Below are 26,048 nucleotides of genomic sequence, written 5' to 3'. Positions count from 1 at the left end.
AAAAAAAAAATTCTTAGACTGAATCTCAAAGCTATGATACTCATTGATGTCCCCTGCAATGATCACTAGGCATTATGGTCTCAAAACATCGATGTTCTCTTCAAAACAGCCAGGGTAGAAATTGTCTGTTCCCTGGCCCAGGGCTATAAGTTACAATGTATAAGTAAATTGCCAGGTGTTTTTCTTTTTTAAAACTTATCTTTATTGTTCAATGTATTACAGATGCCCCCCACACACATTAACCCCTCCTCCCCACTCCTACCTTCTCCACACTATTGTCTGTGTCCATTCGTGATACATATATGCATAGAAGTTCTCTGGTTTATCTCTTCTTGCACACCCCTCTTCCCTCTGAGGTTCTTCAGTCAAACAACCAATTTGTACTTCTTAATCCCCTCACCTTTTTCACCCATCCCCCAATCCCCCACCCATCTGGCAACCAACAAAAAGTTCTCTGTATCTGAGTCTGTTTCTGTTCTACTTGTTCATTTAGTTTGTAGATTCAATTGTTGATAAATATGTGTTTATGGCCATTTTATTGTTCATATTTTTAATCTTCTTCAAGAGGACCCTTCAACATTTCCTATAATACTGGTTTGGTGGTAATAAATTCCTTTAGTTTTTTCCTGTCTGGGAAACTTGATATGTCCATCAACTCGAAATGACAGCTTTGCAGGATAGAGTAATCTTGGTTGTAGGTTCTTGCTTTTCATCACTTTGAATATTTCTTGCCACTCCCTTCTGGCCTGCAGAGTTTCTTTTGAGAAATCAACTGACAGTCTTATGGAAGCTCCCTTGTAGGTACTAACCACTTTTCTCTTGCTGCTTTTAAGATTCTCTCTTTGGTTTCAATCTTTGGCACTCTAATTATGTTGTCTTGAGCATGGGCCTCTTTGGGTTCATCTGTTCGGGACTCTCTCTGCTTCCTGGACTTGTATGTCTGTTTCCTTCACCAAGTTAGGGACGTTTTCTGTCATTTTTTTCAAATAGGTTTTCAATTCCATGCTTTGTCTCTTTTCCTTCTGGCACCCCCATAATGCAAATGTTGGTATGCTTGAAGTTGTGCCAGAGGCTCCTTACACTGTCCTCTTTTTTTTTTTTTTCTGTTGTTCTGATTGGGTGTTTTTTGCTTCCTTATATTCCAAATCAATGGTTTGCTTCTTGGCTTCACCTACTCTACTATTGAATCTCTGTAAGTAATTCTTTTTTTTTTTTTTTATCCTCACCCGAGGACATTTTTCCATTTTTTGTACAGATAGAGTGGGAGGGAGAGAGAGGAAGAGAGAGAGAGAGGGAAACATCGATGTGAAAGGGACACATCGAGTGGCTGCCACCCGCACGACCAACCAGGGCCGGGGACAAACTGCAACCGAGGTACGTGCCCTTAGCGGGAACCGAACCCGGGTCTCTCCGGACCGCAGGCGGACGCTCCAACTGCTGAGCCAAACCGGCCAGGGCTCTGTAAGTAATTCTTTATTTCAGTTAGTACATCCTTCATTTCTGACTGGTCCTTTTTTATGCTCTTGAGGTCCTCACTAAGTTCCTTGACCATCCTTATAACCAGTGTTTTGAATTCTGCATCTGTTAAATAGCTTATTTCTGTTTCATTTAGTTCTTATCCTGGAGTTTTGTTCTATTCTTTCATTTGGGACATGTTTCTTTGTCTCCTCATTTTGTGATTGTTTCTATGTATTAGGTAGAGCTGCTATGTCTCCTAGGCTTTGTAGGGTGGCCTACTGTATTAGGTGTCCTGTAGGGTCCAGTGGCACAGCCTCCCTGATTACCCCAGCTGGGTCCTCAAGGTGCACCCCTCGTGTGGACTGTACACCTTTCTGTTGTAAATGAGTCTTGATTGATGTTGGTACATCAGTGGGAGGGATTTACTCAGGCTGATCAGCTGCAAGGACTGGCTGTGCCCACTGACCACTGGCCTTTGACTACCTTGGAGGATCAGCTGTACAGACAGGCCCACCACACAGAGCAAGACTTAGTTCAGCAGGGCTCTGGTACCCACTGAGTCCACTCCTTGAGTGTTTCGCTTGTGGAGGTGGTTCTTCAACATGGTCTGACACTGTCCACTGGGTGTACTGGCTCTGGGACAAGGTCAGCCACTGCCTGTGTTCTATCCAGGGCCACCAGGCATAAGCTACAAAGGTATCTGCAGATGGATGTTTCTTCTGTGGGCTTGGATGGGCCCAGGAAAAGCCAAACTGTGAACCAAGGCTGCCTGCTTCTAATGCCGGGCCTGGGGCCACTTAGCAAGAGGTATGGGGCTCACTGAGGCCAGATGCTGCTTGTTTAAAAGCATTTAGGAAAATCTGAAGCAGGAGCCAAGATAGGCCAATTCTCTGGTAAAGCCACTGAAAACAGTTGGGTGGGCCCAAAAGTTGGGTGGGGCAGGGCCTCAGGGAATGACCAAGGCCAGACCAACAGTGTGAGCCAGGTTGCTGGAGTCCCATTTATGGTGCCCAACTGCCTGCCATGTGTGGGGAGGACTCACCAAAGGAACAACAGCCTCTACCAGCAGGTCTGTCTGGGAGAAAGCTGCCCCTCCAGCTCTTACCCCAATGCCACACAACTTAATTCTTCCCTGTATGTCTCTGGTGCCTTTCAAGCTGCCTCCCCCATGCTGGAGCCCAGAGGGAGCGAGTCTAAGTAAGTCCGTGCACGGGCCCTTTAAGAGGAGCTGCCTGGGGCTTCCGCAGCCGCAGCCTCCCTGAGCCTCAGTTCCCGCTGGTTTTCCAGCCAGAAGTGATGGGGATTCTCTTCCTGGCACTGGGACCCTGAGCGGGGCGCCTGGTGTGGGACGGGGACCCCTCAGTCCTCAGGAAGGACCTTCCCAGCCGAGGTGTCCTCCTGATTTTTATCCGCCACACGTGGGTGTGGGACCAGCCCATGCGCTTCCGCCCTCCTACCATTGTGGGTGTGGCTTCTGTTTTATATTCAGTTGCTGGACTTCTGTTCGGCTGGATTTCAGATGGTTCTGAATGGTGGTTGTTCTGTAGTTTAGTTGTCATTTTGATGTGCTTGTGGGAGGAGGCGGGTACCATGTTTACCTACCAGCCATCTTGACCAATGGCTGGGTTTTAATTAGAAATTAAAAAATTAATTTCTAATTGACTTTTAGAAATTGATGTTCACTGTACAATTCCTAGTTTTTCTAGAGGTAAATAGTGAATCCCCTTGGCCCTAAGGAAGACCTAACCCGGAAAGAGAATTTTTCAGAAATAACTGCCTCACAAATATACTTGGAAGGAAAATGTGACAGCATCCACTTCATGTTGTTTTTTATTTTTTATTTTTCCTTTATTGATTTTAGAGAGACAGAAAGGGAGAGAGAGAGATAGAAACATGGATGAGAGAGAACATCGATTGGCTGCCTCCTGCATGCCCCCCACTGGGGATCGGGCCCACAACCTGGGCATGTGCCCTGACTGGGAATTGAACTGGTGACCTCTTGGTGCATGGGTCGACACTCAACCACTGAGCCACACCGGCCAGGCCCAGTTCATGTCTTTAGTGTAGGATGCAAAGCATTTCACCCACCTTCTCTTGCGCTTTCCCAAATATATACTCTCATGCAACTTTTAGAAAGAAGAAAAATCTAACAACCCATTGCAATATTAGTGCCTTTGCCCAATACATATACCATCTCTTTTCTCTTTGTTGTGGGGGATCTATACCTTCTCCTTTTGGGAAAAGCCTCAGTTCTACCATTTTTTTTTTCTTTTTCTTTCCATCCCCTCACTGCTCTCCCTTTTGGCAGCCAGCAGCTTATTCTCTACATCTATGGGTCTGCTTCTGTTTTGCTGTGTTTATTCATTTGTTTTGCTTTTTTAGATTCCATGTGTAACTGAAACCACACAGTATTTGTCTTTCTCTGTCTGACTTATTTCACTTAGCCTAATACCCTCTAGGTCCACCCATGTTGCAAATGGCAAGATTTCATTACCTGTTATTTCTGTGTAATATTCCATTATATATACACATATACATGTATATGGTGTGTGTATGGTGTATATTCCATTATGTATATTCCTATATATATATATATATATACACACACACACATATATACACACATATATATACACATATATATACACACACACATATATATGTACGTATATATAATTTCTTTATTCATTCATCTATCAATGGACACCTAGGTTGCTTCCATATCTTTGCTATTATAAATAAGAATACATATACCTTTTCAAATTAATATTTTTTCTTCACATAAATATCCAGATGTGGAATTTCTGGGTCATATGGTGGTTCCATTTTTCATTTTTTTTTTTTTTTTAATCCTCATCCGAGGACATTTTTCCATTTTTTGTACAGACAAAGTGGGAGGGAGAGAGAGAGGGAAACATCGACGTGAAGGGACACATCGAGTGGCTGCCACGCAGACGACTAACCAGGGCCGGGGACAAACTGCAACCGAGGTACATGCCCTTAGCGGGAACCGAACCCGGGTCTCTCCGGACCGCAGGCAGACACTCTAACCGCTGAGCCAAACCTGCCAGGGCCCATTTTTCATTTTTTAAAGAATCTGCATATCTTCATACTGCTTTCCACAGTGTCTGTACCAATTTGCAGTCACACCAACAGTGCACAAGAGTTCATTGTTCTTCACACCCATGCCACTATGTTACTTGTTGACTCTTTGATAATAGCCATTCTGACCGGTGTGATGTGATAGCTCATTGTGCTGTGTTGTTGTTTTTTTTAGCATAACCAGCAGAAATTTATTTTATTTTTCAATACTGTTGACATTTAATATTTCATGGTAGTTTCAGGTGTACAGGATAGTGCTTAGACATTTATATAATCTACAAAGTGATCCCCCTGATAATTCTAGCACCCACCTGACACCATATATAGTAATTACAATATTATTGACTATTCCCTCTGCCATTCTTTACATCCCATGACTATTCCGTAACTATCCACGTGTACATCTTAATCTTTTCACCTGTTTCATCCAGCCCCTCAACCTCCCTCCCATCTGCCAACCATCATTTTGTTCTCTGTATCTATGAGTCTGTTTCTGTTCTGTTAGGTGTCAGATGGGTACTAGATTTATCAGGGTGATCCCTTTGTAAGTTATCTAAATGTCTAATCACTGGGTTATACACTTGAAACTAATATAATATTGTACATCTACTGTAATTGAAAAATTAAAAATATATTTTTAAATAAAATAAGTAAAAGAATGTGAAAAAAGGGAATTAGCAACAGTACTTTGCAACAATATGGGGATGCTTCTCTCTCTACTGCTCATTTACTGATGTTCCCTGCATAGAAATGTCTCCTTTTGAGCAGTTGAATCGTGATATTGCAAGCATGAAATAATTGTCCCTTAATGAATATTATTCCTTTAGAGTTTTACTGAAATGCAACTTACACTTCTGCTATCCCTAAAGCAACACAAAATCTCTTGTTTTGTTAAAGACAACTAAGTTGGGGTGTTTGGTTCTCTGGAGTACAATTGCTGCTGTGTTCATTTTTAAATAAAACATGCCAAAGTTAAAAACAGCGTGGCCACAGGAGAAGCATTAGAGAGAGCTGCAGCTGAAAGTAAATTAAAAAAAAAATTATGAGCACAACACGAGGCTAATGCCCTTAGTACCTGTTTTGGTTCTCTGTGCCGTGCCTGCAGGCCAAGGCCAATCTCTTACAGCCCGGTAAGTGCCCCTGTTCAAATTAAGAAATGAGTCTTCTATGATGTTACCTAGAAATACCATCACCCTTCACTCAAAAAAAAAAAAAGCATATTCACCCTTTACCCTTTTACTGTGTGTTTTGTTTTTTTTTTATTACTATAGGGTCATTGATCACCATGCTATGCTATTATTTATCTGATCAAAAAAGAAAGGGTGTGTGTGTGTGTGTGTGTGTGTGGACGCACGCGCGCGAGTGTGTGAGGGCATGTGCGTGTGTGTGCAATCATTAAAAAGTATTCAGAATTAACTATATCAGAGTGTATTGAATAAATATATCAAGAGGTCATACATAGGTCAAATTTTTAGTTCTGTTTTTCCACAGTGTTTATGAAAAACAAACGAAGAAACAGTGGTTTATATAAGGTTAGACACACTAGATGGCATAGACAGCAGCCTTTTAATAATTTGTATCGCACAAAGAAAGATTTATCTTCCATTTACCCCTCATAATTTTGTTTATTAATATTGCTGTGGTGTCTTAAAATTTTCTTTTCATCTGTTAGGGATGAAGCCCTGAAAGCTTAGGTCAAAATGCAAACCACATTACATACGGGAACTATTTAAATCCAGTACAAACATTCATTTACTTTGAATAAGTTTTGCTTCCTAAAATGGGGCAGAAGATACATCTTTATTGATGGGGGTGGGCAAAAGTAAGGCCCATACATAACCTGGGTCAAGTATTTTAAATTAGGTTTGCAGAGTTGGGGGGAAGGATTAAAAAAAAAAAATTAGAGGGAAACCTCTTCTACATAACAATGTTGCCAAGGGCTCATCTGAAATGTAGATGCTTTAAAAATAAGGTTCCGAGTTAGCTAATTCCCAGGTTTGCTAGATGATCTATGACATTAACCAGAAAGGGCAGTTAAAGGCCAAAATACTCCAGGGAAAAATGTGTGCCTCCTCAGGATGAAAGGCTAAAATTGAGAACTGAGAAATCAATAAATGGAATGGGAATTTCCCAACTGATCATAAACCTATCCTGAATCTACAGCAGTGATTTTCACCTTTTTCACCTTGTGGCACACATAAACTAATTACTAAAATTTTGTGGCACACCAAAACATATTTTTTGCTGATCTGACCAAAAAAAATAGGCATAATTTTCATTCATTACACCAGATGACTATTGCTGTTTTGGCTGTTGTCATTTTTTAAAATTTGACAATCTCAGGGAAAAGAGGTCAGTGCCCCTGACTAAACAGTCAGGTACTGCATGTTTTAACAATTCTTGTCACACACCCGTGCGCCTCTTCCACACACTGGTTGAAAATTGCTGACCTACAGAAATACATACTTGAGTTTATAACATGTATTGGGGTTACTTTGTGCAGGTTGACATTTAGATTGAAGTTGCTGTTCTAGTAGGAAAGGAGGTATTTCTGCTTGTGATTCTTTTTTCTTTTTACTTTTTTTTTTCTTTATTGACTTTAGAGAGAAGAAAGGAGAGAGAGAGAGAGACAGAAACATCAATGAGAGAGGACATCGATTGGCCGCCTCCTTCATGCCCCCCACTGGGGATCGGGCCCACAACCGGGGCATGTGCCCTGACCGGGAATCGAACCTGCGACCTCTTGGTGCATGGGTCAATGCTCAACCACTGAGCCACACTGGCCGGGCTCTGCTTGTGATTCTTGAATGTCATTACGCACTCTATTTTATTGTGGTTAAATATACATAACATAAAATTTCTCATTTTAACCATTTTTAATTTTTAAATATTTTTATCCTCATCCAACGATACGTTTATTGATTTTATAGAGAGAGGAATTGAGCCTGCAACCTAGGTATGTGCTCTGACCAGAAATCAAATCAGCAAACTTTTGGTGCCCAGGATGATGCTCCAACCAACTGAGCAACCCAGCCAGGGCTTATCCCTTTTTTTTTATCCTCACTCAATGACATTTTTGCATTTATCTTCAGATAGAGCAGGAGAGAGAGAGGGAGGAAGAGAGAGAGAGAGAAACATTGATGAGTGAGAGACACATCGACTGGTAAACACCCACACGACCCCAACCAGGGCCTGGGACAAACTGCAATCGAGGTACATGCCCTGAGCGAGAACTGAACCCAGGTCTCTCTGGTCCGCAGGCCCATGCTCTAACCGCTGAGCCAAACCAGCCAGGGCAGGCTTGTTCATTTTTTATGTGTACAGTACTGTGGCATTAAATGCATTCACATTGTTGTGTAGTCATCACTACTATCCATCTCCAGAACTTTTAAATCTTTCCCAACTGAAACTCTGCCCATAGAGCATACAACAACTTCCCATGCCCCCTCTCCCAGGCTCTGGCAACCACTTTTACTTTCTGTCTCTATAAAATAGGACTATTCTATGTACCTCACATAAATGGCATCATACTATATTTGTCGTTTTGTGCTTGGCTTATTTTACTTAGCCTCATGTCTTCAAAGTTCATGCATGTTGTAGTATGTGTCACAATTCCTTTCCTTTGTAAAGCTGTGTAACATCCTAGTGTATGTACATAGCACACCTTGTTTATCCATGCATCTGTTGAACGGCAGTTGGGGTACATCTGCTTTTTGACTATTATGAATAACACTGCTATGTATGTGGGTGTACAAATATCTGTTTGAGTGTGTGTTTCCTATTCTTTTGGAGCATAGACTCAGAAGTGGAATTGCTGGAGCATGTGCTAATTCTGTGTTTAATTTTTTGAGGAAGCACTATGCCATTTTTGACAGAAGCTGCACCATTTTACATTTCCATCAGCAATGCTCCAATCCATAGTTGTTATTTTCTGCTTTTCGTTTTTGGTTTTGTTTTGGTAGCAGCCATCCCAGTGAGTGTAAAATAGCATCTCATTGTGGTTTTGATTTGCATTCCCCTAATGATTAATAATGTTGAGCATCTTTCCATGTGCTTATTGACCACTTGCATATCTTCTTTGGAGAAATGTCTATTCAAGTCCTTTGTCCACTTTTTTAAAAAGACACATTTATTCAGCATCACGATCAGACTATTACATTTAGTACCCTACAATATGTGCGCAAAAAAAAAACTACATTAAAACCCTTTGTTGGAATGCTTTACACTTTGCACAAAACAGAAACTAGAATAACCTGTTAGACAGCCACAAATACTGTCCTCGAGTTTTTTCCCAAACACATGAGTATTGTCCAAACAGGTCTTCTTTGTAGCACCTAGGTACTGTCACCACTGTTCTCAGCTGAGTTCACAAATCTCTTGTAACCTGTAGCTTCCCTGTCAGTTCTCAGACTCTCCTTCCCAGCTACACTCTGTTTCCTGTCACTAGTGGAAATTTTTGCCATAGGTCCTGGAGCTGCTGGAACTGCCATGGCCACATTGGTTTCATGGTATGGCAAAGGGTTAGTCTTCGCCGTCACGGGGGTGAGAGTTTCTGTCTCCAACATTCCCCCCTGTCATGACTCCAAAATTTGAAGATCAACTGTCATAATTACCCAAATCATTGTAGCTTGTCACCTTCAAAACTGCTTTCATCATCACCAAATACATCACAGCCATCCCACGGCCACCTTTTCTGCCACCATCATACCATGGCTGCCGCCAAAGCCACCTCAACCACTGACCTTTCCTCCATAACCAAAGTTGTCATTCCCACCAAAGCCACATCTACGACCACCACCAAAGTTTCCAGAACCACTTGACATCTTTGGCTGGATGAATCCCTGGCCACCTCTTGTTTAGCTAGGGTTTCCTTACTTCACGTTATGGTCATTCATATTATGGTATTTCTGAAAGGCAGTCTTGTCTATGGAGTCATGGTCATTAAAGGTCACAAGAGCATTTGAGTTTGATGTAGTTCCATCTGTTCATTTTCTCCTTTGTTTCTGTTGCCTTAGGTGATGTATCAGTGAAAATTCTGCTGCGTATGATGTCTGAAATTTTGTTGCCTACAGTTTCTTCTAGGATTTTTATGGAATCATGAGTCACATTTAAGTCTTTTATCCATTTTGAGTTTATTTTCCCAAATGTCCATCAGTAGACGAATGGATAAAAAAGCTGTGGTATATATACACAATGGAGTACTATGCAGCTGTAAGAAAGAAAGATCTCTTATCCTTTGAGACGACATGGAGGGACCTGGAAAGTATCATCCTAAGTGAAACAAGCCAAACAGAGAAAGACAAGTATCACATCATCTCACTTATTTGTGGAATATAATGAACATAACAGTCTGAGGAATGGGGTAGTCCCAGAGATGTGGAAGTGGGGTACAGACTGACAATCCCCAGAAGAGAGGGTGGTGGGGGAGAGATAAACCACACAACTTATATGCATGTGAGCATGAACAGTGGACATGGACAACAAAGCTGGGGACAGGGCGGGGAGGGAGGGGGAGGGAGGAATCAGTGGGGGAAAAGGAGAAACATCTGCAACAAAAATTAATTAATTAATTAATTAAAAATAAATTTAAAAAATTAGAAAAAAAAGGTCACAAGAACAAACCTCTCTTCTTGCCACTGCCTAGGTCAGTCCTGATTTCAATCACTTCAGTTTCCCCATACTGTTCAAAATAACCTCTTAGGTGATGTTCTTCATTGTCTTCTCTAATACCACCAACAAAAATCTTTTTCACAGTGTAGTGGGCACCATGTCTTTGAGAATCTTCTCTTGAGACAGCCCTCTTGCATTCCATAGCTCTTCCAGCACCTTGTGTGACCTTGCATTCATGAATGCATCTACCTCCTCCACAGTGGCATCATGACAACTCAAAGCCCCTGGAGTCCGTGGTGTTTGATTTTCATCACCACACAGTCTGAGCATCCCTACTGCTCATACACACTCCTCAGACCCTCATGGGTTGTTTCAAAGCCCAAACCTCTGATAAAGAGCTTCTGCAGCTGTTCTTGCCCTTTGGGGAGACACTGACTTAGACATGACTGCTGCTGGAGGAGAGACTTCAACGATGCTTACTCCATGGCACCCACCGGTGGAAAGGAGTGATCTAATGAACGTATCTCCTTTGTTCATTTTTAAATCGGCCTATTTGTTATTTTGTTGTTGAGTATTAGGAGTTTCTTATATATTCTGAATATTAATCCGTTGTCAGATAGATGATTTGCAAATATATTCTGTGATTCTGTATGTTGCCTTTTCATTCCGTTGATAGTGTCCTTTGATGTGCCCAAGTATTTAATTTTGATCAAGTGCAATTTCTCTATTTTTTCTTGTCGCATTTGCCTTTTTGTCACCAAATCCAACATTATAAGACCTTTCCCCTGAGCTTTTCTCCTAAGTGTTTTATAGTTTTAGTTCTTACATTTTGATCTTTAACCTATTTTGAGTTGATTTTTGTATATGGTTTACTTCTCACGTACTGTAGTAGAAAAAGCAACTTGGGAAGGTTCTTATGAGTAGACAGTGGTATATGTTGCACCTTGTGCTCAGCACACTTAAGATCTCATTTAATCCTCACAACTGTCTTATTAGATAAACAGTATATGTCTCTATTTTGGAAAAGCAGAGAGAGGTGCAGAAAGGGAAAATAACTGACCCAAAGTCACAGAACTACTAAGTTGCAGAACCATGACTCAAGCAATTTCTGCTTTATTCCTAAAATTTCTGCTATATATATATATATATATATATATATATATATAATATATAATATATTTATATATATATATATAATATATAATATATTTATATAATTGTGTGTAATATAAACAATGTTTTTCAGCTATATCAGAATTTTTTTTTACTTTTTAATTTATTAGTGTTATATTTCTTTTTTCTTTTTTAAAAAAATTTATTTCTTTATTGATTTTCAAGAGAGAGGAAGGGAGAGAGAGTGAGAGATAGAAACATCAATGAGAGAGAACATGGATTGGCCGCCTCTTGCATGCCCCCCACTGGGGATCGGACCCACAACCTGGGCATGTGCCCTGACTGGGAATTGAACTGGTGACCTCTTGGTGCATGGGTCGATGCTCAACGACTGAGCCACACCGGCTGGGCATTTTGCTTTTTTATCACACAAAGTGATGTATGTGGAGGGTTCAGAGCGACACTGAACAGATCACGAAGCATGATTAGTTCTCTCCCTCCCCAGCATCTCCCTCATCTCCCTGGTTTTCCCATGTGCACAGAGTGAGATTGTCTTTAAGCCCCACATGATCAGGGTGCTGCCTTTGCACGACTGTTCATTCAGTGTGTCCAAGTCAGCAAATGCTTCATCAAACGCCATTTTTGCCGGGCTCCAAGCCTGTTCGGGAGAGTTCAGAATCTCAGAGTAAAAGACTGAGAAATTCAGTGCCGGGCCAAGTGGAATTGAGTGTGTAGGCTGCATTTCTTTCTTTGTAACTTCAAACGCTTCCTGGTAAGCCTGTCGAGACTTCCACCCAGTGGTTTGCTTCTTGTCTCCAGATGCGCCCTCAGAAAGATATCTAAAATAATCTTTCATTTTCAAGTAGAACACCTTACTGTCGGGTTGTGTGGCACTGGGAATAAGGTATTTGTCTAACAGCTCCGGAGCATCGTTGCAGATGTCCTGCAGTTCTGCGTCTGTCTTCTCACGGTTTTCTCTGCCCATCTGCTGCTGCTTCTTGTTCCTCTCTGTTTTCTTTCTTTCTTTCTTCCTTCCTTCCTTCCTTCCTTCCTTCCTTCCTTCCTTCCTTCCTTCCTTCCTTCCTTCCTTCCTCCCTCCCTCCCTCCCTCCCTCCCTCCCTCCCTCCCTCCCTCCCTCCCTCCTTTCTTTCTTTCTTTCTTTCTTTCTTTCTTTCTTTCTTTCTTTCTTTCTTTCTTTCTTTCTTCCTCTCTCTCTCTCTCTCTCTTTCTTCCCTCCCTCCCTCCCCTTCCTTCCTTCCTTCCTTCCTTCCTTCCTTCCTTCCTTCCTTCCTTCCTTCCTTCCTTCCTTTCTTTTTCTTTCTTTCTTTCTTTCTTTCTTTCTTTCTTTCTTTCTTTCTTTCTTTCTTTCTTTCTTTCTTTCTTTCTTTCTTTCTTTCTCTCTTTCCTCACCTGAGGACATTTTTACATTTATCTTCAGCTAGAGCAGGAGGGAGAGAAGGAGGAAGAGAGAGAAACACCCACACGACCCCAACCGGGGCCAGGGACAAACTACAACCGAGGTACGTGCCCTGAGTGGGAATCGAACCTGGGTCTCCCTGGTCTGCAGGCAGAAACTCTAACCGCTGAGCCAAACCGGCCAGGTCTCCTCTCTGTTTTCTTTTCAATGCTGGAGATGACACACCAAGGACGGAGAGCAGATTTTTCTCTTCGTCCGAGAGTTCATTCCCCTGTTCTGCCTTCAGGGCTGGGGTCATATCATCATAGCGCCTGCCCTTCTGTACCAGCTCACTTTATTTTTTAATTTATTAAGAAAGAGAGAGAGAAAAACATTGATTTGTCATTCCACTTATTTACTTATTCATCAGTTGCTTCTTGCATATGCCCTGGCTATGGGATCAAACCTGCAACCTTGGTGTATGGGGATGATGCTCTCACCAACTGAACTACTCCACCAGGGCCTGTTCCAGCTCACCTTTATTTATTTATTTATTTATTTATTTATTTATTTATTTATTTTTATCCTCACCCAAGGACATTTTTTTGTTTTTGTTCAGATAGAGCAGGAGGAAGAAAGAGAGAGAGAGAAACATCGATGTGAGAGAGACACATCGAGTGGCTGCCACCCACATGACCCAACCGGGGCAGGGACAAACTGCAACTGAGGTACGTGCCCTTAGTGGGAACCGAACCCGGGACTCTCTGGACTGCAGACTGACGCTCTAACTGCTGAGCCGAACTGGCCAGGGCTCCAGCTCACGTTTATCCATGGTCATTCCCGTGGGAGGACTGCAGGGGGCAAAGATGCTGGTGAGTGGAGCTCTGGGCACAGCTACCGCGCCCGTCCCAGGCCCAGTCCTCTGGCAGCTGCAGGGGCCATGCAGGCAGTTAGCCCGGCTCCGGAATCGGCAGCCTCGGTAGAGTCAGCCTCCAGGATATTTCTTGAGATGATTATGCTATTCATCTTTCCCTCACCTCATTTCAATCAGGAGAACAGAATTTTTGCAAAATGTGGAGCAGAAAGAGCCTCAGTCATTTGAAAAAGCCCGAACACATCAAAGACATGATCTCTGTGTGCCCCTTTTCCTCCAGGGACAGAGGTGAGTGAAAAACGACACAGAAGGTGAAGGAGAGGAGGAGAAGAGAGATTCCTGGAAGTTGGAACAGAATGAGTGTTTGGTAGGTACCCATGAAATTCATGTATGAAATGGTGACAGCACCCTTAGGAGGTCAGAAGAACTCAGATGGGTTGGATGTTGGGTATAATTAGGGAAGTTGGACCCTAGGACTAAGGTGCAAGTCTCTCCCTTATTCCTGTGCCATTAGTGTGGCACTGAGACAGCCCAAGTCATGAACGGGACATGAAGTTAGCATAAGTGCAGTAATCAATAGAAATCAATATGGACCAACATTCCTTTTTCCTTATTGATTTTATTTTATTTTTTTAATTAATTAATTTATTTTTGTCACAGATGTTTCTCCCCCCCCCCACTGATTCCCCCTCCCCACCCTGTCCCCAGCTTTGTTGTCCATGTCCACTGTTCATGCACACATGCATATAAGTTCTGTGGTTTATCTCTCCCCCACCACCACCTCTTCTGGGGATTGTCAGTCTGTACCCCACCTCCACGTCTTTGGGACTACCCCATTCCTCAGACTGTTATGTTTATTATATTCCACAAATAAGTGAGATCATATGATACCTGTCTTTCTCTGTTTGGCTTGTTTCGCTTAGGATGATACTCTCCAGGTCCTTCTATGCCATCTCAAAGGATAAGAGATCTTTCTTTCTTACAGCTGCATAGTACTCCATTGTATATATGTACCATAGCTTTTTTATTCATTTGTCTAAGAAACCTGAAACACCATTCAGAAAGAATATATGTACTCTGATGTTCGTAGCAGCACTATTCTTTATTGATTTTAGAAAGAAGAAGGTTGGAGTACCCGCCCATGGACCAAAGAGTCATGGGTTCGATTCTTGTCAAGGGCACGTACCTCAGTTGCGGTTCAATCCCTGGCCCTGGTTGGGGTTGTGCAGGAGGCAGCCACTTGATGTGTCTCTCTCACATCGATGTTTCTCCCTCTCTCTCTCTTCCTCCCTCCCTCCTTCCCTCCTATTCTGTCTGGAAATCAATAGAAAAAATATCCTCAGGTGAGGATAAAAAAAAAAAATACAGGTCTCCTGTAAGTACAAGTAATGGTCATTCTCTTTCTTTGTGTCACCTCCCACATCCCCACTGTTTTCTAGAGCTTGGGCACTCTTATTTTCTAGAAAGACAGAAAAGTACTGTGTTATTTTTCAGTGTCTCCAGTCTAAGAATCTATGTAATTACAGCCAGTCCTTGACTAACATCATTTCATTTTAACATTGATGTGATGCGGTAGGAACTTAACTCTTGTATATATCAGTTAGCCTGTGGTAAAATTGGTTTCATTATACATCATTTTGCTCTAAGTTGCAGAATCCATCAACACTGCTAAGTGAGGACTTTACTGTAATTCCTTTTAGAATGTAGTCCAGAGGAGAAAATTTGTTCCTAAAGTGCTGACATATTTCAGACTATGAATATAATATAAATACTCATGTAGCTCTCTGTTTTGTTTACCAAGAAGGTCACTTAAGCCTCATTCTCACTCAGTAATTATATTCACTTAGGGGAATATTTGAGATTTTTGCTACCCTTTGCTCCATATTTAATAGATGTATTTACTTTCATTTTTAGCAACTATATTGCTCTGAGATGTCTTTTATTATTAGTTTCCTCAAGTCATTTTGGAGTCATCAAATAAAACTATAGACACATTAACACCAATAATAATAGATGTGAGCAATTTGAAATGAAAGAAGTAAAATGGAAACTTAAATAATTAGCTAGTTGAGTGAATTGGTTGTTGTTAAAGAAAGGTAACAAAAAAGCAGATATCTTTAGTCTTCAAAAGTTTGATCCACAACACCCATGTACTTGATTTCTATTAGTCAAATAATTGACTTTAATATATCTAGTTGGCATATTCTAGTTGTTACTTTGTTCCTAATTTAAAGTAGCAGTTAACTCTGTGCTATTCATTTAGGGAATAGGAGGAGGTAGAATTATATGATTAGAGTATAAAACTATGAAAATTGGCTCCTGTCCTTTGCTTACTTATTAACTTTTATAAAATCAAAGAACTTTAGAGAATTCGGGTACATTATTTTTGTAGATCACATCATTCAACCTCTTCATTTTGCAGTTGACAAAACTAAGATTCGAGAAAGGTGAATGTCTTGCCAAAGACCATATAGTTGGTGATGAAATCAGGATGAGTATTTAGAACTTAAGAGTAGGAAGAAACCCATAAAGATCATGTTATTTATTTCCTTATAAAATATGGGTTGATGGTATACATCTAAGGTCATTCAACTTTTTAAAATATGACATATTCTTGAATGTTTCAAGATTAATTCACATGGAACATACCCAAAATAGAACACGTGATCTCTCTACTGCCAACTTGGTTCTTCTTCAGTGTGTCCTAACTCAATGAATGGCACCACTGTCTAGCCAGTTCCACAAATCAGGAAAACTTGACGCCATCCTTGAAATGTCTACTTTCTACATACAATCCATCATTAAGTCCTGCTCATTATGCATTTTAAATCCACCCGCTATTTTCATTCTTCACTGCCACCACTTCAGTCAAAGCGATCATCATCTCTTCCCTGAACTACTGCAATAGCCTCCTAATTAGTCTGTTTCCATCCATCTTACATCCCCACAATGCAGTTGGTTAATATGACTTTAAAGAAAAATACAGGGAGCTGCCCACCCCCCCATACACATACACATTTAAAACCTTCAGTGGCTTCCAATTTCCATGAAGACAAAGGCAGGTTTTCTTACATTGTGGGCAAGGCCCTGTCTATCTACCCCTAAACTACATCTCTACCTGGATTTTGCTCTCTATAACAAGCTGAGGTTTTCTAGTCATTCAGTCACTACTCCCCCATCCCCCGTCATGTATTTGCACTTGTTTTTTCCGGTGTTTGGATCTCTCTTTCCTCATTGTCTAATTCACTCTTACTTGTCCTTCAGAGTAGAACGCCTCTATGTTTCATCATAGGATGCCAAGCACTTCTCCTACATTGTGTCTGTCCAGTTTTACACATACTTATGACTGTGATTTAGGATTACTTTTTTATGTCCTTGTATTTTTGCCTCTTGATGTACACCTTAAGTTACATGTAAGTAAGACCACTTGTGGTTGTACCTGACATATAATTGGAATTCAACATTTATTGAATTAATGGACTCATAGATTAATAAATATGCTAGGTGTTAATAGCAAGCATTTATTGAAGTTATGTGTGCTATGTTAGGTACTTGGAATGACTAACTTATTTAATCATCATAAGAACCCCACGGGGTAGGTATCGTTATTACTCCTATTTTCCAGATGATGAAACTAAGAACCGGGATGGTAAGAAAATTATTCAGAGTTACACAATTATTCATCAACAGAACCATGATTAAAATTTAGAGGATACAACTTTTAACTACTATAATACACTGCATTCATGTGGAATATAAAAGTAACATATATCACCTGTCAACAGTCTATTGATAAATTACTTTATGGCCCTTCCTTGAATTATGCCACATATGGCAAGATATTAAATTGGGAAACGCTTATGTTTTATACAGATATGTAAGTGATTGCTCATGGATTTGATGTTCCTAATAGTGTTCTTCTGATGGCACACTGAAAGCCAAAGGAATAAATCTCTAATGACAGAGTTTCAGACACTATCACAGGATAGGGTATCAGAGTATTGATGGAAACCACTGACAAACACAAATAATTTGAATGGATGTAAATAAAGGGTCTATTTACAAAGTAGTGGGCATGCCATAGCACAACCATAAGGGATAGTGCAGGGTTGTGGGGTTAGTACCATGGGGGTGGGGGTGAGGTAGTTGATTACCTCCCTAGGTCTGAAAGGACAAGGGGAAGGGACTGTGTGGAGAGAGCAACCTGATAACCTGATAAAAACTGTGACCTTGAGCCAAAGGCACAGCCACCCCATAGAGTCTGCAGGGAAAGGACCCAAATAGTAAATAGGCCACTCTTATTCTCCCTACACCTGCTAGTCCCCTACCAGACCTCCCCATTAATCAAAGTCAATCTAAAACCAGAAGAAAAGGGGACCCTGTTTATCTGATTCATGCACCTCGCTCTCCTGGAACACAGGGCAGGGTAGTGCATGGATGTAAAAGATAAATGGAAGATATCTAGTACGGGTAGCAATACAGAGAATTAAAAAATGTTTTTCCATACCATCCATTAAGTCACATCACTCATTTCCTCTTGGACAAGGCCAACTCTGCTCTCGGTAGAGCCAAAATGACAAGAAAATTAAAAAAAAAAAAAAATCCATGGCCTGGGTCTTACCTTAACTATGTCTCTGTAAGTACCCCTGTAAAGTTCCGAATTTTCTAAGTCCCTTCAGACCCACCCCATGCCACATTTATTTGAATTCTTGGGAGATGAGCGAAGCCTGGAGGTTCTCACAAGAAGGGTGCTATTAAAATTCAAGGCATTGGATGAGCATCATTAAAATGATGCCTCTGGCCTTCACTTGGATTCCTGACCCAAGGTGCAGTGAATACAGATAGGTAGAACTAGTGCTATGCCTGGTTCCCATTATATGTGGGATGTTGTGGAATAGCCCTGCTAATACATACATTCTTCTTATGCAGAGTTGGAACACAAAGAAAGTTTCAACCTCCAACTGTTTATCACACAAAAAGCCTCCTCGCTTACCTGGAGAACAGAGTGAAGCTGGCTTAGCATGAATCAGATTGGCTGATGCTTTTGATGCTAGATGGCTCTGTGTTATGGGTGCCAATTTCCACACCTGGAAAATGAGAAAAGATATTGTCAAATATTAATGAAAGTTGCATACTTTAAATCCCCAATATCCAAATGAATATTTACCCGAGGTCTTCACATGCTGGGATCTGAACATTCCATCTTGATTAGTTCTCCATTTCTTCTGCTGAATGTTATATTGCTGAAATTAATAATGCCAATAATTATATAATCATTCAGGGATACTAATAATGGCTGTCAGGCATAACATTTTGAGAAGGTTGGCTGAGGAAAGATGAGGATATAAGACAAAGGATATAAAGCTATCATAATAGAGGCTCAGAGGAAATTGAACATGGCTTTAGAAATAATTTCAAATGAGGGAGCTTTTGGAAAAAGGATCTCAAAGAGACAAATCTTTTCAATCAGGAATTCTTATTATTGATGGTTTAATTACATCTAATATTACTTTGTTGAATACCAGATCTTCTACTTAAATTTTTTAAAAATATGAGAAAGTCAGTGTTTCAGAACCAGAGATAAATCCCCCCTCCCGAATCATCTACAGAAAGGATTCGTGTTGTTTATTTTGTCTACCTTTCTAGTGAATAGAGCAGGAAACTGAATAAAATAATGGTTAAGATCATGATTTAGGAAGCAGACTCTGTCAGGGTCCTGTCATTTACTCTATTTGACCTTGGCAAGTTATTCAATTCCTCTGAATCTCTGTTCCCTTGTTTGTACCATTAGGGTGACAATGCTTACCTCCTTAAAATGTAGTGCACATTAGGAGAAATGAGGTATATAAAATGCATAGCTCAGTGTCTGGCACATAGCAAGATTCAGTAAGTAGCAGTTTGCTCTTACCATGTTTTGATGCTTATATAATTCAGAACCTAGAACTGCTTTGTGAGTAGAAAAAATAATGGCTTTCTTTTGCACTGGGACAAGGAATAGAGAAGATGAGCCTGGAACATGTTATCGGGTCAGAAAGTAAGGGTAGTGCTCAGAAAATAAAAGGATGAAGGTGTGTCAAAGGGGCACAGGAGCTAATCAGTAAAATTTCCTAGTAACCAAAGCTGGAACAATTTATGAAACACAATAAATAATAAAGTGTTTGATTATAAGGCAAAGAATAAAAGAAATCTCCAGAAGTTCACACTGATCTAGATCGTTGCTTGAATAAATAAATGTGGGAGAAGAGACAACACTTCCTTATAGTAAAATTACAAATACTTTTTGTAGCTACTCCCCTTTCCGAGAGGTGAAGCTAAGTCTCCTTCTTCCGGTTTCAGGTGGACTTTGTTTAATGATTTGCTTTCAAAGAACAGAGTATAAAAATGGGGGCAAAAGGTAATTTTTTGGGTGGAGAAACCTAGAGAACACTACCTGGAGCAGGGGATCATGTTTAATATCATCAATGATAAGTCGTGTTGATACCATGTATTATTCCTGCTATCAAGTGATGCGAATATCATTTATTTCTGTGGTATTATTCCCCTCCCCCAGTTACTCCAGCCTAATATTGAGAGAAACACAAGACTCAATAACATTGAGGTCTTTTCTGCAAAATACGTGATGAGTACTTCATAAAACTGTCATGGTCATCAAAAACAAAGAAACAGAAAAGGAAGTCTGAGCAAAAGGAAGTCACAAAGAGAAGCCTGAAGCGATGTGATGACTAAAGGTGATATGGCAACCTGGAACAGAAGGACGATAGATCCACTGAGGGCATCTGCACAAGGCATAGACTTTATATCACAGTAGCTTATTAACAATGGTTTAGAAACTGTGACAAATGTACATACCAGTGTAAGATGCTAACAGCAGGAGAAATTCAGTCTGAGGTTTACACGAACTCTTTATACTATTTTTGCAACTTTTTTGGTACATCTGAAACTATCCTAAACTTTAACAAGTAATTTTCAAAAGTCTAGAGGCATGCTGTTTCTGGTCCAGCGTGCAAGAAGCTTGGAAGTCAACACTCCATCCTAACAACAAATTAAATGCTGAACAGACTGAAAGAGCAACTCTTCTTAGATTCATCAAAGATGTAAGGTCACAGAGCAAAGCAAATCCATGCAGGAAACCTGGAAAGAAAGAGAGATGGACACAGAGAATCACAATTTACAGAGCAGAAATACACGAGCAGAAACTTTCATGGGAACCGGTGCCAGGGTAGGAAAACCTGAACCATAACTGATGAATTGCTGAAGGCTCCGCATGGACAATTCTGAGAGTTAAGCCTCCAGGGAGGACCCAGTCATAGGGGGACCCACACACTTTTGTTTGATTTACCTAGAGGAGCTCTTTCAGGTCCTTACAGTGAATATTGGAGAAAAATCCCCTCATGTTTCTGGCTTGGGGAGGGAAAAGAACCATTTTTGAAATATGATAGAACATTCTTTTCTTCTTCTTCTTTTTAAATCCTCACCCTAGGACATTTTTCCATTTTTTATTCAGAGAGAGTGGGAAGGAGAGAGAGAGAGAGAGAGAGAGAGAGAGAGAGAGAGAGAGAGAAAGAGAGAGAAACATCGACGTGAAAGGGACACATCGAGTGGCTGCCTCCCACATGACCCAACCAGGGCCGGGGACAAACTGCAACCGAGGTACGTGTCCTTAGTGGGAACTGAACCAGGGTCTCTCTGGACCACAGGCCGACGCTCTAACCACTGAGCAAAACTGACCAGGGCCATTCTTTTCTTCTTAACAGGACAGGCCCCCAAGTGGAAACTTTTATTTTATTTTATTTATTTATTTTTATTTAGTTTGTTTATTTAATTTAATTGTATTTTTTTCTTTTTTTTAAACATTTTTCTTCTTTATTAATTTTAGGGAGAGAGGAAGTGAGAGGGAGAGAGAGATAGAAACATCAATAAGAGAGAACATTGATTGGCCGCCTCCTGCATGCCCCACACTAGGGATCGGGCCCAAAACCTGGGCATGTGTCCTGACCGGGAATTGAACCAGTGACCTCTTAGTGCATGTCGATGCTCAACCACTGAGCCACACCAGCTGGGTTAATTGTATTTTTTCCATCATCATTTATCCCCTCTATGGAAACTATTTTATCAGAGTGCAGTGATTAATGTGCTAAGGGTTATAATTGAAAAAATAGACAACCTGTAAAAACAGAAAGATAATGTAAGCAGTGACATGATTTTCTAAGAAAGAATAAAAAAGAAATGCTAGACATTGAAAACACTAACAGAAATGAAGAATGACTTTGACAGGCTGATTACTAGACTAGGTGCAGCAGGGGAAAAATCTGAGATTGAAGAACAATTTTACCAGATTACATTGGGGAAAAAATGGTTTCTACATACCATGTCAACAGAAACCTCCAAAACTGGAAAGGAAAGAAAACAAAGGTTGTGAAAAACACAACAGAATGTCTAAGTACTGTGGGATAACTACTAAAGGTATAACACATGCATAACGGGAACACCAGAAGGAAAAGAGAGAATGGAAGAAAACAAATATTTGTAACAATAATGACTAAGGAGTTCCCCCCAAACTTCCACATACTAGCAAAAATTGAGAACATTTGTTGCCAAAAGACCTACCTTGCAAGAAATATTAAAAGAAGTTCTTCAGAGAGATAGAAAATAATGTAAGTGAAAAATTTTGATCTACATAAAGAAAGGAGGAACAACAGAAGGAATAAGTGAAGGTAAAAATACAAACCTTTTTCTCTTATTCTTAATTGATCTAACATATAACTATTTGTTTAAAATGATAGTAGCAACAACATATTCAATTTTATGCATACACATATGCATAGGTATAAATGAAATGAGGAATCGGGAATATTTTGTGATTATAAAGTACTTTCACTACCTGTGAAATGGTATAGTGACACTTGAAAGCAGACTTGTATTATTTTTAATTGGATATGATGAATTCTGGGGACACCACTAAAAAAACAAAAAAAGAAGCATAATTGATATGCTTAGAAAGGAGAGAAAATGGAATACTATAAAATGCTCCATTAAAACCACAAAAGGTGCCCTGGCCGGTTTGGCTCAGCGGTTGGAGCGTCGGCCTGCGGTCCTGAGAGACCCGGGTTCGGTTCCCGCTAAGGGCATGTACCTCGGTTGCAGTTTGGCCCCGGCCCTGGTTGGTCGTGCGGGTGGCAGCCACTCGATGTGTCCCTTTCACGTCGATGTTTCTCTCTCTCTCTCTCCCTCCCACACTCTATCTCAACAAAAAATTGGAAAAATGTCCTCGGGAAAAATGTCCTCGGGTGAGGATAATAAAAAAACAAAACAAAACCAAAAAGGTAAACATCTGTGGAAGACAAAAATAGAAACAAAGGAAACAAATAGAAAAATGCAACGAATATGGTAGATATTAATCCAGCTATATCAATAATCACTTTAACCATCAGTGGTCTAAATATACCAATTAAAATACAGAGATTGTCAGAGTGGATAAAAAACCAGACCCAACTATAAGCTGTCTACAAGAAACCCCCATTAAATATAAAGGCTCGTATAGATTCAAGTAAAGGGATGAAGAAAGATATACCATCCTAGGGACACTAATTAAAAGAGATCAGAAGTAGCTATATTAATTTCAGACAGAAGGGATTTCAGAGCAAGGAAAGTTTTCAGGGATAAAGAGGTACATTACATAATGATGAAGGGATAAATATTTCGAGAGGATATAGCAACCCTTAATGTGTATGTGCCTAACAACAGTACATCAAACTAAGATAAAAATTGATAGCACTGCAAGGAGAAATAAATAAATTCGCTATCATAGTTGGAGTTTTCAAGATCCCTCTGTCAGAAATGGACAGATCCAGCAGGTAGATAATCATGAAAATGAACTCAAGAGCACCATCAATCAACTGGATATAATTGACATGTATAGACTCCTACCTTCAAGAACAGCAACATACACAATCTTCTCTGCCTCTGGACTTGAACTTCAAACATTCCTTAGTATTTTTTCAATGCCCCCTCTCCCCTTAGGTTGGACAGAATGGCTCAAGCGGGCTTGATTCGGGCATTTCCCCTCCCGCAAATAGAAAGCTAGAGCTAACAGGAGTTAGGTACGGTCTTTCCTTTCCCCCAGTTCGGTTAGCTTCTGGAAATATCCCAGCAGGTTGGGTTCTGGTTGACTAGTTTCTCTGAAGGCTGGTCTTTTTAAGAAGAAGAGAGTGCTCTAGAGTATTTCAAAATGATTCTTTCTCCTCCCACTTCCAGAAGCATGAGTTGAGTTTTCTGTAATACATGTTGTGAGAAACTAGCCTAACTCTAGGATCTAAAACCTACAAAATGTGGGGGCCTCCCTATGAGAGAGTAACTAGAGTTTTGAACTCTCAGGGTTGACCAGAGTGAGCCCACAGTAATTCATCAATTACAGTGCAGGTTTTCCTATCTGAGGCAGTTTCTGCTCATCAGCCTGTGCTGTGCTAAGCTGTGACACCCCGCATTTGCCTGTCTCTCTCTAACCTTGGGGGCAACAGTTTGCCCTGTGTCCTCCCCTTTCTTACAGACAGGAAGAGTTAAGTTTTCAGTCTGTTCAGCTCTTTACTTGTTAAGATGGAGTGGCGACTTCCAAGCTCCTTACATGTAGCACCAGCAACCTTCTAGAAAACAGTCTTTCCTCTCTGCTTGCCATGAATATTCACCCCAGTTCCTCAATTTATCTTAGTGCACCTCATCACTTCAACTTCTTCCTTTTTGAGCCTCTTATTCTAGCTGTCAAGGCTCACTTAACTTTCAGCTAACACTTACTCTACTTTGAATCTGGAAATCAGTTTTTCAGCGTTGTCACTTCATCTTCTTCTTGTATATGAAAAACAAACAAAAAAATGGGAACATAACTTGATGGATTTCTCTATCCTCTAAGAAGCATTATTGTTTCCCTCTGTTAGCAATCTTGATGCTTTTGTTGAACTCTCAAGTAGATTTACTCTACTCTCAGAAAGTTCTCTTGGTCATGAATATTCCAATTTCCAAGGCACATTAAAATAGCTTCAATTTGAAATGTAGTTCGTGGGCATATAGTGTAGTTTTGAAGAAATATATTGATATTGGGGTGTGGAGGTAGAGACCGATAGTTATGATGATTCTACTATGTGTGAGACATTGTATTGAGTACTTTATTATGATATTTCTTTATTTCTGACAAGAACCTATACCTACTTTTCAAATGGGGTATTTGAGACTTAAAGAGATTTAATAATTTATGAAATTTCTATGTGGTGAATTAAAAGCCACCTACTTAGACTCAAAACACTAAGTTATTTTTAGTGGACCACATTCCCTTCCAAAATAATTGTAAGTCTATCTCTCTAAAGATCTGCTTAAAACTTCATTTTTTTCCATATCAGTTTTCTCTCACATAATAGCAGGGAATAAAAATAATTGTGTCTAATTTGTATTATCTCATTAGTTAACCTAAATGTTGATGCTGTCCAACCTGAGGATTGCATTTTTCATGACAAGAAAATCATAGCTGTTATTTATGGAAAGCGTTCACCCATCTGGAAATTTTGCCCCATTAGTCAAATAATAGCATTAATTGCTACCATTTATAGTGAGAATCCTCTATGAATCAGTCACTTTGTATTCCTCAACCACTAATCTCACAACAACCTACCATGATAAAGATTATTCCCGCTACTTTATAGCTGGACCAACAGAAACTATATATATTGCAAAAGTCACACAGCTAGTAAAGTGAAAAAAGCCAGAATTCAAAACCAGATCCCTTTTACTTCAAAGTCCCTGTGCTTTCTCTACTACATAGTACTGATAAGACTACTCATCAAGCAATAGCATCATTCCATCCCTCTGAATGATCTTACTCCAATTTTACTTTCCCCATCATTGACATCTTTATTAGATTGACTCTCATTTATTATGATTTTCTTTATTTTTAAACCATAATTAGTTTGTACCTCTTGCTAGATCTTTTTATTTTTTATTTATTTATTTATTTTTTTAATCCTCACCCGAGGACATTTTTCCATTTTTTGTTCAGATAGAGTGGGAGGGGGAGAGAGAGAAAGAAACATCGACATGAAAGGGACACATCGAGTGGTTGCCACCCGCACAACCCAACCAGGGCCGGGGACAAACTGCAACCAAGTTACATGCCCTTAACGGGAACTGAACCCGGGTCTCTCCGGACCGCAGGCTAACGCTCTAACCGCTGAGCCAAACCGGCCAGGGCTCTTGCTAGATCTTTTTAAAAACCATCCTCTTCTCAGATAAAATGGACCAAGAAACTCATCATGCTACCATACACCATCACACCTCACCTCATACAACCATGAGTGAATATCTATAATAGTTGGAGAGCATCATGAGAAAATAAAACATGTGTCTTTCTGCCCCATTGTACAATGACTAAACAGCTACATTGGATTCTGAAGCGTGGAAAAGCAAATAAAAAGAATACCAATCATCTCATTTGGGCTGCTTGAGGAACTGTAT

At 40.3% G+C, this 26,048-nt stretch overlaps 1 protein-coding gene and 1 pseudogene across 1 annotated transcript in view; both read right to left on the bottom strand.

Annotated features, from left to right (window-relative positions):
* Nucleotides 1-9,081: 9,081 nt before the first annotated feature.
* Nucleotides 9,082-11,766, bottom strand: LOC118636128 (annotated as a pseudogene).
* A 2-nt stretch (nt 11,767-11,768) lies between these two features.
* LOC118636127 (14-3-3 protein beta/alpha-like) overlaps nt 11,769-26,048 on the bottom strand; it is a 35,300-nt gene continuing 21,020 nt past the window's right edge. The window contains 5 exon segments of the mRNA XM_036271171.1: nt 11,769-11,845; nt 11,848-12,302; nt 12,859-13,032; nt 14,937-15,012; nt 18,547-18,640. Of these exon segments, the coding sequence (XP_036127064.1) occupies nt 11,769-11,845; nt 11,848-12,302; nt 12,859-13,032; nt 14,937-15,012; nt 18,547-18,640 (876 nt within the window).

Source organism: Molossus molossus, unplaced genomic scaffold, assembly GCF_014108415.1.
Source record: "Molossus molossus isolate mMolMol1 unplaced genomic scaffold, mMolMol1.p scaffold_m16_p_2, whole genome shotgun sequence".
NCBI classification, from domain to species: Eukaryota; Metazoa; Chordata; class Mammalia; order Chiroptera; family Molossidae; genus Molossus; species Molossus molossus.
This window is presented reverse-complemented; position numbering and strand designations above follow the sequence as displayed.